Raw genomic sequence first — 16,023 nt, forward strand, 5'->3', positions numbered from 1 at the left:
CAGTCCCGTATAGGATCCGAACCCGCGGTGGGAGCGTCGCCGCGCTGCCAGCGCAGCACTCTACCAAGTGTGCCACAGGCTCGGCCCTCTACTGACAGTCTTTATAACAGATGCATATCAGTAGCCTCAGTGATGTGAAGTTGTAATGTAGAAAATGTTTTTTCCCAAAGTTGAAGACTATCTGGTTGGGAAATATCATCCAATATACTGTGGTTAGCTTGATTAATCCTTAGTTTATTATTACTGTTATCAGTATTATTCTTATTGTCAAGTAACTATTTATTAAATTCCTAGTATTTCTGGGCACTTTTATAGATTTTATTTCTCATCCTCACAGGGGTCCTGAAAGATGGGTGTTATTATCCCAGTTTCCTTACCCAGGAGACTAAGGTAAATAACTTAACCCAAGTTCACACAGGTAGCCTGTGGCAGAATCATTATTAAGACCTCAGTCTGGTGTGATTCCAGTGTCTGCATGCTTTCCATAACATCAGAGGTTCTTGGTTTTTTCCACTGAAGTTCCTGAATACAGAGGAAATCAATACATAATGCCTGGGGTCTAGACCCTTTGTAGCTAGAAGTAGCCAGAAGCCAGCTCAGAATTTCTTTGAAGTCTCAAGCTTTAATCTTTAAAATGTATGCAAATTTAGCTTTCTACTCCATCATAGAAAAGTATAAAAATATTCCTTTAAACTACTTGGCATAGAAAAAAATTCAAGCTGCAGGAAGAGCTTGTGTTTATCCCTCTCTTGCAGCCTTCTGCCCTGCCGGCTGCCCCACAGGCTTGGGGGTGGTGGGGATGCACACCTCAGTTTGAAAAGGTCAGCACTGTGCTGTAGGGCATCTCTGCATCTCAGTTAATGTCTTAGCACCAGTGCTGTTGACAAACCTTTCAGTTACAGAGCAAACTGTCACACTTCCTAGACCAGTCCTAAATTGGTCTTTGTTGATTCTTCATGGAGAGCTTTGAGTGACATTGATCTGGCTGGAACTTTAGAGATTATTTAATCTGGTGGTTTGTAAATTTCTGTTGCTCTTGGAACTCTAGTTTATAGAACAGACCAAAGTGAAGACACTCTAGTTGCCTTAGGGGCTGAAGGCCATGCTCGTGTGGTGGGCCCTTGCCTGAGAGTCCTCCCAGGAACCCCAGGTTCTGAGGAACAAAGGGTAGAAACCCTTGGTCTAATTGAAGGCACCCATCTTACCGAGAAGGAGACTGAAGCCAAAGAGCAGTGACCTCTCTGATGAGTGACAAAGCCAGGAGGAGATCCTGAGAACCAGGCCCGCCAAGTCCTTCCAGGACCCTGAGGCCCTGAGGTTTCCTTGTCATGTGAATATGATTTCCTAACTGCCCTCAGAGGTCCCGGAAGTCTGGGAAGGGGAGTGATCAGAGTCCTCCAGCCAGAGCATCCCACCTTCTGGGTCAACACCGTGGCAGGGTGGCCTCACTGGTAGGATTGAGATTGATGCTGTAGATTTCAGAGAAAAACCAAATCTAGACTGGGGGTCTACCATGCTCCCCTCCCATCCCCTGCCCCAGGAATGACCTGTAGAAGCTTCTCTGGATAGGAAAAGATGCCTCAGCAATAGGAAAGCCAAGCTGTCCCAAGGGTTGTGCGTGAGGCGCACACCTGAAGGCCACAGTGCAGGAGGTCGGGGGAGGGGCACTAGAGCTCACTGTTTCCTTCTCCCCCTTGAAGCACTGATGCAGTGCTCTCAGCTTGTCTTCCACTGACTATTTGCTAATTTGTTATCATTTCAGTATTTGTGTTAAAGGCATGGCTCTTTGCCAAGTGCATATGGCTATTTGAAAAATGACTGAGCCGAGTGAGGCCATTTAAGCTATTGGGGTATGAGGGTTGTTGGGATTGGGAGAAAGGGCTTGCAAGGGGAGGTCAACCAGGGCCCCAAAGAAGACATTGTCAGAAGGTTCAGACAGACCACCACATACCTCAGCAGCTGGGGTGTGGGGTGACATTGAGGAACCATCATAAAGATGGGCTGGGTTTCCTCTGAAAAACATCTAAGCTCAGCTGTAAGCTTCCTGTGTTGACTTAGGCCTTAGGAGCCATGGCCTTGGTTATTCCCTTTTAGTTTTATTCTGTTTTTCAGAAAATGTGAATTGGCTTTTAAATTCCTGTAAAGATAGGAACAGCTGCACAATCTAGGTTTACTGATATCGTCATCTCTCTCTTGTTTTCAGTTCGTCACTTGCACACCAAGAAAACCTATTGGAAGGTAGCCCAGTATCTAACACCCTCAAACCCCCTACCTCTGGAGGGTTTTATAGTCGAAGGGAATTACTCCCACCTCCACATGTTAATCTAACAGAGATTTCTCCGCTGTCATTGTCCCCTGCTGCCAGGTGCCACACACACTCTGCTGTGATGCTGAACACCGCTGCAAGGCGGCCCCACCGTCAGCCCGTGGCCAGACAGACACAGTGCACCATCCCACATCCTCAGCATTCACCCAGCCAAGAATGCACCAGGCTCAGGCTCCCAAGCCCTTGTCTGTTTCGGGCCACATAGATGTAGCACCATCTGGTTTAGCATTTGTCACCACACAAACCTAGAATCCCTATGCCCCTTTCCTCTCCAGTGACCTCTAGAAAATTTCTCCATTAATCCCTATAAACACAAAGCAGTATTTGCACACCACTTTGAGGATCACTGACCCTACAGCTGCCATGTTAACAGTGGCTCATTAATATTCCCAGGTAATCTTCCAGCCCTGTCTATTCATTGTATAACCAGAACTTCAAATTGCACACATTTAATCTCTGATATGGTGCTGTTCCTTTTATGTATTGTCTAACAAACCACACCAAATCTAGTAAAACAACCACTGTTTTATTATACATATGGATTCTCTGAGTCAGGAATTCTAAAAGGACACGAAGGGATAACTGGTCCCTGCTCCACAGAGCTGGAAAGACTTGAATGGCTGGAGTTGATTCAGTCACTTGGGAGCTGGAATCATTTGGAGGTTTCAGAGGCTGGGCTTACCTGGACAGTTGACCAGAGCACCTTTGGGTGGCCTCTCCATGTAGCTTAGGCTTCTGACAGCATGGCAGGTGGCTTCTGAGGGCCAGCACCCCAAGAGAGAGCATTTGGAGAGCAAGTGCTCCCAGAAACCAAGGTGGAAGCTGCAATGCTTCTTCTGGTCCAACCTGGGCAGTCACACAGCCTCACATTCCCTGAATTCTGTTGGTAACAGAATCACAAAGGTCGGCCCAAGTTCAGGGTGAGGGGAATTAGATGCTTCTTTTTGATGAAAGAAAGAAGAGGGTCACATTTCAGGAAAGCATGAGGGATGAGAGATAGTGGTGTGGTCATTTTTAGAAAATTCAGTCTGCCTCAGCCTACTGTCTGGCCATAACAATTCACAACTCTCCAACATGCAAAATATACTTTCTCCTTTCCTGAGCCCCCCCTCACCCAAAGTATTTTCCTGTTATGGCATCAACTCAAAGTCCAGGGTCCTGTCATTTAAATCAGGTCTAAGTGTGAATGAGGCACCTCAAATGCTATTTCTCAGGTACAGTTCTCTGAGGATGCCTCTTCTCAATCTGAGACCTGTGAGTGAAAGAGACAAGTTATGTGCCGCACCCAACACACAGTGGGTGTAGGGGCCAGGGAAACTGCAACAGACACTCCTATTCAAAAAGAGGGAGTGGTGGAGTGAGGGCCACATAACAGTCACGGTCCACAGCAATTCTGAAGTCCAGCTGGGCAAATGGCAGCAGGTCCTTGATTAAGGTCCAGTTCTACTCTGTGAGAGTTGTTTTCTGTGGCTCCTGGTTTTGCTTTCTGGGTTTTGGTTCTACCTGCTGAGACATCTTCTCTTTTAATGAAAATTGTCTGTGTTGCAGCTGGGTAGCATGCTCAGCCTGCTTCCTGCTCATACGAGAGTACTTGAAAAAGTTCATGCAAAGATTCGTATTATCTTTTAATTCTATTTTTTCCACAAACTTTTTGAAGTACCTTTGTAGGACTTCAGAGGCCCAAAGATTCTTTTAATTATGTATTGTCTCTGTCTCTTTCAGTTTAAGATATTGTAATTTGTTTAAAACTTTTTTTTTTAACCCCCTCCCCCCCTGTTTAAAACTTTGATGGGTTTCTTATGTATCAATTTATAACCCACTCCATTAGACTAAAGCCATACCCACATATATCTTTGCATAAGCCTTTCTCTATTTTGAACCCTTTTGGAGGTTGCTGTGATACAACATCCTTAAGATTCTTAAAAAGTTTTTTGTCTGTCTAAAACAGTTTGTGTAACACCACCTTTAATCTTTCTGTAGTTTTAAAGAAGGTTATACAGTCACGCCCTTGACCTCTTTACTCCGAGGCTTTGTTTTCCTGCCAGTGCCCTATATTTGATCTTTGCCATGAGGCCCTTTCTTATTTTGGAAATCTTTTGCTGAGAGAGATTGAAGATGAGAAATAGCTTTATTTTTGAACTTTACAAGTCCTGGATCCTAATTTATATTTACCCTAAATTCTGATTGCAAGCTTAATGACTCCTTTGCTAGCTCATCTGAATCTGCACCTTAAAATATACAGAGAAAAAAAAACAATTGACACTTGACGTTCTGCCTGCAAATCTCCTTAGCCATATCCATCAATTCATTTGGTATATTTTCCAGTTTCCACATTACTGCAGGCATCAGTTTTGCTAAACTTCCTACCACTACATAAAAAGGGCCGGTGTCCTCCACCTTCCATTAATATTTCCCTTGCTCTCCTTTCAGTCCTCATCAGCAGTCTCCCCCAGCCCCATCAGGCTTCCTTCCACTTTCTTCTGATCCCTGCATTAATGCCACACATGTTACGTTTTGTTATAACACCATCTCACTTTTAGATATCAAAATCTGTTCTAGTTATCTATTGCTGTGTAGCAAACTATGCCAAACTTAATGGCATATGCCAACAACCATTTTATTATGCCCACAGATTCTATGGATCAGGGTCAGGAATTTGAACAGGATGCAGTGGGAATAACTTGCCTTTGCTCCACAATATCTGGAGCCTCTTCTGGGAATACTTGAACAACCAAGGTCACTTAAATGGCTAGAGGTGACTTGACTGACTGGGGGCTGAAATTACCTGGAGGCTTCTTTACTCACATGTTGGCTCCTGGGTGGGGATGACTCAAAGGCTGAGATCAACTGGGGTGGTTGACCAGAACACTCATAAATGGTCTTTTATTTTTTCTTAACACCTTTCTTCTTTCTATTTAATTTTTTTGTGTGTTTGTTTTGATTGTTCATATGGTTTTTTGTTTTGTTTTGTTTGTTCACTTGTTGTATTGGTAATAGAACCTTTCTTCAAATGAAGTCTAATACAGAAGTTCAATAATAAATGCTGTAAAATAGAGAAAAACGTTAACTGTTTTAGAGTCCCCAGGGTACAAAAATCAAAAGTTCTAAAGGATATGCAGTGAAAACTAAGTGTCTCACTTTACCCTCAGCCACCCAGATTTCTTCTCCAGAAACAATCCTAATGTTACTGCTTTCTTGTGTATCTGTCCAGAGAGAATCTGCACATTTACAAATCTTTATGTATATTCAAACACACAAACATCTATCATTTTATCCCCACAAAATGGTAGCATGGTATACACACTGGGCTGTAGTTTGCTTTTTTTTTTAATTAAAACTATATTGTAGAGATCATTCCATATCTGTACAGGTAGTGCTGCTTCCTTCTTTTTCATTGCTGCATACTATTCCAACATCATCTATTTATCAGGAATTAGCCCATCATTGTCTACTTATCAGGAAGTAAGCCAGATGTCCTCTATTTATGTATTTATTTAAAGGCACATGTGTATGCATATGTATTCGAGTATTTCAGGTGGCTCTACATCTGTCCTGTAAGGGAAGTTTCTTGTTCAGTCAAAGGAAATACATATTTTAAAATTTGATAGATACTTCCAAATTTCTTTCCACTGAGGTTGTATCATTTTACACTCCTATGAGAAAAATATGAGAGAATTTATTTTCTCTGCTCTTATCAACAGCGTGTTATCAAACTTTTTGAAACCTTGCCAAATCTGAGACGTAAAAAATGATATTACGCTGTAATTTTAATATGCTTCTCTGTTATAAGTGAGGCTCAGCATCCTCTCATATGCTATTTTCTTTTATAGACTGCTTTTTAACTTGTGTTTAGAAGACGAAATGCTGCCCAAAGATCAAGCAATATGCAAGTAATTTAAGAATCCCAATTTTCTAATATATGTTTTCAGTTAGCTTTTTAAATTCTAATTAATATAGGGTACTCTGCAGGGTAGCTACATAAGAAATCAATTTCCCAGCTTTAGTGAATATTTATTGAAAGATGCCCCATCAATTTTAAAATATTAACTTTTTATTTACAAGTATAAATATTTCAACTCTGTTTTTGTGATCTTCACTATACCAAAAGCTGTTACACCGGAACTGATGTTGTCTTATTAAATAAGCTGCTTTTTAAATTCAGTTTAGCAATGACATTTATGAAACAATTAGAAATTTGAACATTGACTGGTGTTATGAAGATGTTACATTTTTAGCTGTGATAATGGTATTGTGGTTTTGTTAGGAAAAAAGTGTCCTTATCTTTTCGAGTTTCCTACTGAAATATTTATAGATTAAATGCTTTATCTGGGATTTGATTCAGAATAATTCTGGAGGGGGTAAGTGGATAGATGTGTAGATTTTCATCTACATTGGTCATGAGTTAACAATTATTGAAGCTGGATGTGGAGTATGCAATATTCTATTTTTACATATGTTTGAGATTTCCTAGAACATTTTAAGAAATCTAACATTAAGTATTAAGTTTGTATTATGTGCAAGACATAGTGCCCTGTGTTGCAGAAAATAGATGCTTCACAAGTGCCAGGGAGTTTGCTTGCCTTTTGCAGTGAACCCAGTGTCTGGGAAACTGTCTGCATATAGTAGGTGCCCAATATACGCATGTCCTGAAATCCAGCCCACACGCTCCTCTGCAAAGGACTGCTCTATTTTCTGTTCCCACTAGTGGCAGTCCTGATGATGTGCTCCAGAGAGAGCAACAGACCAAGTACTATGTGGTTTGAAGGAGAGTAAAGTTCCATTCATTCAGGGATTGTGAAGGGGCTTCTGTGGAGTTCATGGGAATTGACATTGAGGTGCCTGAGATAAAAAAACATCCATCACATCTGAGACAACATTTCTAAGCAAAGTAAAATGGCCCCTTTAATTTAGCATGAGTTATTTCTTTTAGGAGCCTGTTCAGGAGTTGTTAAATGGTAAGAGGAGTAACTCAAAAGGTTATGGGGCGGGGACGGTCGGGGGGACTGTCTTAGAAATAACCAGTCCTCATCTGCTCTCTCTGAGCCTGTTTTGTTTAGAGTCCAGAATAATATAATGCCCACAAATGTGCTTAATGAATGCTCTCTCATGAAGAAGAGTAGATGGTGTCATAAGAAAGAAGAGAATCAGAATTGGAAAATTATCAAAGGAAATGTCAAGAATGCAGGGGGATATATTGGTTCTGTGGGTATGTTTGAGTGATTAGTTAGTTCAGAGGCAGAGAAAATCATGTTTTAATGTTTGCATGCAGGTGTTAGTATAGTTGCTCAGAATGAGAAGAAAAAAAGATTTAAAAAAAAAAAAAGCTAGTCACATTGTGACTAGAAGAAGACTCTTTTGAGAAAGCATCAATGTTACATTACAAACACCATTCAAATCTACCAAATGGGCCAGATGGTTGCCCAAATACTGCATGTTGCCAGCTGCCCATTGCTACAGATGAAGTCTTTTCTGCTGACGCTTGTGTAACCCACAAGCACATTATGGAGTGTTGATTCTTTTGATGGTGTTTAACTTTAATGTGTCATCATAATTATAAACCATAAATATACATGACACCATGCAATAAATAAAATTGCACAGCTTTCATTCTGAAGGGGGAGGAGGCTGTATTTATTACCTGAGAAAAGAGGATGTCTAATGTTCATTTACCATTCTTTGTAAATGTCACTCCTCTCTAGTTGCATGCTGTAGGTTGCTTTACACTCACCAAGCTTTATCCCTCCCAAACAGCAGACTCCTGGGGCTAATATATATTGCTAGACCCCAGATTTTAGAGCAGGCCTGGACCAGAAGTCAAGGGAATACAATTCAGGAGAATACAAATAGTTCTAAACAAAACCAAACTATTTTATTTGACACATACCGAAAGTTCTCTGGAGGTCACATAACAGGCAGGTGTACAGTGTCAAAGGAAGTAGGTAAATGGAAGCAAATCAGCTTCTTTCAAAACAGACATTTTTCTCAAGATACATTTCTTTTTGCTCTGAAAGAAGCTGATTCAGTGGCATTCACCTTTGAAGAAGGCAGCACATTTATTTGTATCTGCATCTATAAAAACCAAGTGCCTTTTGCACTACAAAAAGCTGAACCTGTGTTTGCAGTGGGGTTGGGTGCAGAGGGTAGAAGGAGGGTAAAAAGCTCATGCAACTCTGTCAGCCACAAACATGCAAATGAACTGGCTGAGATAGAACCTCCCCCAACCCCGAGCAGGGGCACATTCAGTCTCATCCAGGAAGACCTGTTTAGAACACAACATCTTTATTTTAGACCAGGGACCCAGAGAGCACGTTTCATGGCTCTATAAATACAAGACTGATGCTTCCTGATACCCAGTGTTTCTGCTTTTTAACATATAAATAAACGAATGCTCAAAGCGAGTAAATATTTGTGTGTTGAGTTTACAATCTTGTCTTTCAGAAATATCGGCAGTATATGGCAGGACTTCTGGCTCCTCCTTATGGTGTTATGGAAACAGGCTCTAACAATGACAGTAAGTGAAAAATGTGAACATTTTGTATCTAAAAATTTGTCGTGTGGTGTGTGTTTTCCTGTGACAAAAAATATGTCCTACACCAGCTTGACAGAGTAAGCCTCCAGACTCTTCTGTGGATAAACAAACTTGTCAGCTCACACTTGAGATATTTTTGATTTAAATGGTTAATATAGTGTTATTTTGTGGTCTTAGCTGATCGAGGGAGGCATACTCTGGTGCCAGCTGAAACTTCAGCATGCTTAGAACTCTTTCTCAAAATATCTTCATTTTGTAATGAAATCCAGTGATGTTTCTGTGCCCTTTGAGGAATGGGATTCATGAACTGTATTTATCTCAGTCACATCTAGATACCTGATTGCCTCCCCCGCAGCCGCCCCTTGCTTATTTTGACTCTTTCGATCAAGGAGAGGAGCAGTGTGAGGCATTATTTCTTCTTCTTAATTCATGGCCTCTTCAAATTCCAGGCCTTTGTAGATTTTAGGTGCTCCTGCCACGCATGCAAAAAAAGTGACCTTGCAAGGTGATGGACAGGTTAATTTGTAACTAGTAATCCTTTCACTAGACATATGTATATCAAACCAGCATGCCGTACACATTGAACATATACAATAAAAAAAGAAATCTAGGCCTTTTATAAGAGACCAGCTTCTCTGGCTGATTGTAAAAGAAAGGAAGTTTTTCTCTGAGATACTCTTTTCTAGTAGGTGCCTACTGGACTCAAAGGAACCTGTGAACCCTCACAGTCAGTGTGTCTGTTCATGTGTGTCAGAAGCATCTGTTTAGCACTCGTCACCGTTGCTGGGAGCTGCTCGGTGCATCTGCGAGTGTCCTTATCAAGCACTTGTTTGTACATGTGCAACAAGGTGCCAGGTACTGGAGTACTGGAAGCTGTAGCATTTCATAAGAAGCACTTCCCCTGCAGGCATCTTCAGAGCCACAGAGCCAGGCTTCAAATCCTCTCCCTGGCTCCCACACTTGTCGCTCTCCACAGGGGATCTTCCCCCGGCTTGACCACCCGCTTAGAAGAGCCGCCTCACTCTCCTTCCCTCTGACTCGGTTTCTGTGCGGCCTCTGCCCTCTCTCTCTCTTTGCTGCTCTTCAGAGCAGGTGGGTGGGAGGCGCGGGTCTTTCTTTACTTTCCTCCCCTGTTCTTAACTTTTTTCACTCCTGGCTGAGCTAGGGATGACTGGCTAATTGAGAATGTCTGAGTTGAAATCCCAGCTGTGCTGTCTCCTAAGCTGTGTGACCTCGGGCAAGGCACTTAGTCTCTCTGTGCCTCTGTTTCCTCGTAGGGTTGTTGTGAGGATTAAATGAATGGAAATGTGTCGAGTGCTTAGAAGGGTGCCATTATAAGACCTAAATGGTGTTAGCTATTATTTCCTCACCTCCAGTCACTCTTCAGCCCCTCAGTCTGGCTTCTGCCCTGTACTTCTTGAATAACCCACTCTAAAGTTACCAGTGACCTACCAACAACCAGATCCAATCCTTCCTGTTCCCCAGCCCTCTGACTTTAATGAGACTTTCCGTGTTTGGTCTCCATTCTTCCTTGCTTCCCAGGGCCCCACCGCATTGTCCTGGTTTTCTCACACCTCTCCGGCCACTTGCATTTTTGTCTCTTTCACAGGTGCTTCTTACTCTCCCCCAAAAGTTTAGACATTCCCCAAAAGTCTAGCCATGGCCGCTTCTCTCTCCTCCTCCGTACATGCCCCTCGACCATCGTACCCTTTCCTGCAACCGATACAGATCCTTCCCAAGCCAGCGCCTGTCTGATTCCTCCAGGGGCAGCCGAACTTTCCAGATGGTGCTCGTTCTCTTTCTACCTAGATGCCCTGAAGGCCCCTCAACCTCGAAATGTCAACATCCTGATTCCCACAAAACCAGTCCTTGCCTCTAAAAGACCCGTTTCCAACAACTCTGCCATTCTCCTACACCAGGCTCTGAACCTCAACCATTTTGGATTTCTCCTCTCTCCCTTATCCACTGCCTTGGATAAGGGCTCATCCCAGCCTTGCCCCTTCCTTTGCAGTGCTCATGGTCTTTCATTTCTGTTCTGTCCTTAGCCACCTGGCTGAGGCCCCCAGCTCCTGATCTGAGGCCACTGTGGCTCAGCTGGCTCTGAACCTTGGTCTGCCCTGCACCTGATTTCCACAAAACTTTTTTTCTCTTAGTTTTTATTATGAAAAATTTCAAACATATAGAAAGTGGAAAGAATGATACAGTTAACACCCTTATTTTCATCACTTTGATATAATTAATATTATTTTTGTGCTAAAATATAGTTTACTTATTACTAATAAATTAATATATATTTTAATATTGATATTTTGCCATATTTCCTTCTTCTAATCACATGTACACATTTCACCCTAAATACTTCAGCAGGCATTTTTGAAAATAAAAGCTTTTCCATATATAACCTCAACACCACTATCACACCTGATAACTGGCATGATTTTCCTTAATAACATCCATCTCCCAGTCCATATTCGAATTTCCCCTATCTGAATGTCTTCATTGCTCATTGCTCAAACTGGACTCCACTGAAGGACCGTGCATGCCACTGCATCTGGTTTTTGCGTCTTAAATGTCTTAATTTTGAACAGTCTTTCTCTCCTTTTTCCTAATCATGTCGTTTTCTTGCTCAAAACCTTTTAATGATTGTTCATTGCCTACCGTGGAAGGTGAAACTCTAAGACTATTGTGTCTTAGCCCAACTTTCAAGTTCTGGCATGGCCTCAAATCACATTTTCAGTATTATATTTCTACAAACATCCTAATTTCCAGCCACTCAGATATGGCAATTTGTGCAGCTGTGTATTTATCTTATTGAACCTCCTAGAAAGTAAGCTTCTGTTACACCCCTATATCTCTTCATACAATCAACTCTAGTCTTTTCAAATGGTTGTTGGGTGGATGGACAGATTCATGAGGAGTTTCAGAGTGAGGACCAATCTTTCTTGCAGATCTGGGAAGTGATGGTAAAGAATACGCCGTTTCAGAGGACAACCCCTTCTGTCTCCCTGCTCCTGAATGAGCTTTTATGTCCTGGTGCTATCCCATTTGGGGGTTAAAGCTTTAATGAAGTAATGTTTCCAAATAGTCTCTGCCATTCTTACCCCTCCTGCATACTGTACTTCTGCCTATTAGGATGGGCACTCAATTCTTTTAATGCCAATATTATAAATCCCATGTGGCCCCTCGTGTAAACACAGATTGACCTCTTTACTCGTGATTAGGAGGTGCTGTAGTTTACATTGTAAATCACCTCATGCTGCACCACTGGTTTGATGCTGGGTGCAAACCACATGTGCTTCTGTCTCCTCAGTATAAGGCCACTTATGCCTGCTGTCCAGGGGGTCGTGAGCTCTGTTGGGATGTGAGCCTTCCAGTATGGCCACCCTTACCATGTCAGTCATGGTGCAGCCCAAAAGGAAATGAAAAGTAGTGGGCTTGCCATAGAAAATACTCATAAAATGTTTGTAAATGAATAAACAACAAGTGAATGGGTGAATAATTATCTTTTTAGCTTAGAAAACTGAGATACCCCTGGAAACAGTCACTGTCATGCTCAGACCTGACTTGGAGGCAGCAGGAGTATGCTTTGCTCAGATGGAAGCTGTGTTCTGGTGGTTTTTATGTGCTACTTGCCCCTAGGTTCAAATCACTGGATCAAAGTGAGGTGGTTTGCAACATAAAAACCATTATGTGCAATTTAACAGCTGATGTGTCTGTCCAAAATTCTTAGTGTTCTGCTGCCCAAGTCAGTGGAATTACTTGTTTACATGGTGTAGATGAATCAGTGATGGATTTTTACCTCTGGGAAAGTAAAGCATATGGTAGAGAAGCCAAAGTAAGTATGGATTTTGTTGTCTGGGCAAATAGCCCTGCTCCTGATTCACTGATTTATTTGTATTATAGATTTTGGTCGGTGCTGCTATTTTTCCAAGCAGCATTATGTAAGTTTTTATGGAAACACGAATTGAAAACACCAAAATGTTACTTAGCTTGATTCAGCAGAGGATTTCAGTTCCATTTTACAGGTTGATCATACAATTCATGGTCTCTCTCTCTCTCTCTTTTTCCCCCTCTAGGGATTCCTGACAAGGAGAACGTGAGTAGCTACTCTTTCTGCCTAGCTTCTAAAAACTGTCATAAGGTAAAAAATAACCATGGTAACCCTACCAGCAAAGAGAGGTCTTGATCCACATTCAGCAGAGCAATAAATATTTTTCTAATCTTACTCTGGCATCTTTGGTGAGTCACTTTGAAATATAAAGGGGAGAAGGTTGACTGCTCTGACATGGTCCTCGCATGTTCGTGATATTAACTAGTCTGAAGAGAGGTTATTCTTGAGGCAAATGGTACAATTGCTGAGTGTTTTCTTTTTCCCATGATACATACATGGCAGTAGAATCATTAGCTTAACAGCACGTAGAAAGCTACAGTTGTTTTTCCTTGGTAGGAATATGAACTGTGAAATTCAGGATCAGTTGATGAATTTGCCTAATTATATCCAAGTCACCATTTCTCTTTGGAAACTGGAAATAATGAATTGCTGTAATTGTTTCAGGAAAACAGGTAAGGGCCTTGAAGGTTTAGGACAAAGTTTTCACCGAGAAACAGTGCCAAGCATGCATTCTAAGGATGGTAATGGTTAAGTGGCATATCTTTGCATGCAAATAATAATAGCATTAATCCTATTAACCAGAATCTAAATCTAGACAGCAACATGGAAGGGTTAATGATGGAAGTATGTAGTGATTAATCTGAAATGGTGCTTGGTTGGCTCTCAGTTGTATCACCTTGTCATTGGGCTTCTTGATGGATGTACCCAAGTGGCAATGTTGCAGAACTGTCATCCTTTCCTTTCTCTGCTTTCAGTCCTGTGTCTGTAGGCAGATATGCCATCTTAATTAAATTCAGATTCTATCTGTATCCCTTTTATAGAGATCTGGCTCTAGCTTTCTTTGGGTCTCCCTCTTTTCATAAAATTGCTTTTAAAGGGCTGGTTGGGAATTCTGGTCTACTGCTTACCACTACAAATTTGGGATCAAGACCTAGCATTGGCAGTTCAAATGTCACAGTAAAATTTTACTTCATTTGGTTCAGCCAAGGATTTCAGTTCTTAGCTGTGGGGCACAAGCTACTTGATTTGTCTAAACATCCTTGTCTCATCTTTACAACATGAATGTTAGTCGTGACTACCTTAAAAAGCCATTATGAATATTGAATGAGATAATCTGTGGAAAGCATAGAGGCAAGTACAGTAAAGCTCAGGAAATGTTAGGACTGTTATTGTAATTATTATTTTCTCAAGCCTTGTAGCATTTTCTAGCTATCTTTTCCCCTCTGAAAAATGTCCTACCCTTTATAGAGTAACTGTCCTTTTGCCTTTTATGGCTCTTCTTAAAATACCTTTCTTCAATCAAACTTGCCATTGACCTTTTGCTATTAAAAAAAAAGTCTTTGAGTAAAGTTCTAGATAATCAGGCTCATGAAGATTCTAAAGCAACAGGCTTTAGAGTCTAAAGGAACAAACTATTCTGACACCATTTTGGACACAGACATCTCAACACATCCACACTGTACAAATAGTACACAGATCATTAGCCAAATAAAGATGATGAAAGGATCTTGTACTTCCTCATCAAGGGACTATCAGTGATGTGGAGGGCACACACAGAATGTCCAAGCCCTGGGAGGGCTAGAATATTCTAGGCTTCAAAAGGAAGCTCCATCTCTCTAGGCACTCAGTGACCTTTAGGTTGGGTCCCCCTGCCGTGGGACGACAGGCATAAGGTTCGAAGCAGAGCGCCAACAGCTGTCATTGTGTAGCTCACTTTGTGATAAAATAGGAATTTGAAGTTTGCAGAACATCAGATACAATAAGCTGTTAACAGCATGTTGCTCTGAGAGATTTGGGGAACTGGCCAGTCTGTGTCCCCAATATTAATAGTAGTATATGCTTATTTATATTTGTTTGGGTTATTCTAGGTCACTTTCTCTAGCAAACAGAAAAGCACTCTTATTCCCTGTTAGGTAGAGTAGATGTAGCATCACCATGTGCTATTAGGAAAGCTCTCCAGTGCCACCGAAGTAAAGCAAATGAGATGAAAGTCTTTCATGAGTAGAGTTGAAACTCTGGACAGATAAAAAGAAGCCTAAGAGCCTCAAAGTGGTGTTAATTGAAAAATTTTTTTCTTTATAAGAGGCAAGATGATTTCTTTTATCCTTTATCTTCTTTAACTACATGCTGGGCAATATTTTATTTCCCTTATGTTTCTGAATAACAATAATATGCCTGTGGACTGAATAAAAGCACTTAGACTATGGTTTCAGTGTTCACACAAAGAAAATATTCTCCTTTCCAGCCTCTACTCATAATTTTGTTAATCACCATGTTTAACTTTTAATCAAATATGCAGATGTCAATACATCGTGATTTTAGCTGCCTTGCCAGCTATATTTCATTCTCAGACTCAGCCTTACCTTGCATAAAAAGAATTTTCTTTTCATAAATTGCACTTTTGTAGAAACAAATGGGTGGCAGTTACTTGCTGGATTATTTTGTCTACTAAATACTATAATTGGTAGGAACATTACTTACCATTAGATGATACAGGACACCATGTCATAGAGAAAAATATTAGAAAAACAATCAAGAAAAATATTAGAAAAACAACCATGGAGACAGTAAAGCAAGTAGACTGTTTTGATAGGGTTGTGATTGTTTGAGGCTGTTGGTTTTGCAAAGTAATTACTCTCTTTGATCTGTTGTTGTATTTTTTCCCTCTTGTGTATGTGCCATACCTGACTGACCATGTTTAACATGGAAGTTAAAAATCACAAGTTAGGGGAAAGCTTTATAGTTGAATGTTACAGTGGTGCTTTTAAGGAAAGAGCTTGTCTGTAATTTTTTGCTACTTATGTAGATTTTTGTTGCTTATTGTGCTGCATCCTTTTGAGAAGTCAACTGCTATAAGGGTTTTGTAGTTTTAGGAGGTTAGACTTTTCATCTTCAGTGTGGAAGAAACCAGAGAAATAGACTCAGGGGAATATTACAAAATCATCTAATTTCCTGATTTACAAGCAGATTGTTTCTGAAAGGATTGTTTGAGGTCTTCATCTTTTAGGGAGTTATAGTATTGACAGTATGATTAGCAAGCTTCTTGCTAAATACTCA

General features: G+C 41.0%; 1 protein-coding gene across 3 annotated transcripts in view; it reads left to right on the forward strand.

Moving 5' to 3' along the window:
* The window catches only part of RAPGEF4 (Rap guanine nucleotide exchange factor 4), a 285,199-nt gene that overhangs the window by 146,359 nt on the left and 122,817 nt on the right, over window positions 1-16,023 (forward strand). For all 3 annotated transcript variants that reach the window (XM_063077705.1, XM_063077715.1, XM_063077719.1), the window contains exons 5-6: window positions 8,765-8,837; window positions 12,932-12,951. In XM_063077705.1, coding sequence (XP_062933775.1) covers window positions 8,765-8,837; window positions 12,932-12,951 — 93 coding nt within the window. The remainder of the gene's footprint in view (window positions 1-8,764; window positions 8,838-12,931; window positions 12,952-16,023) is intronic.

The sequence above is a fragment of the Cynocephalus volans genome, chromosome 1 (assembly GCF_027409185.1).
Source record: "Cynocephalus volans isolate mCynVol1 chromosome 1, mCynVol1.pri, whole genome shotgun sequence".
Lineage (NCBI taxonomy): Eukaryota > Metazoa > Chordata > Mammalia > Dermoptera > Cynocephalidae > Cynocephalus > Cynocephalus volans.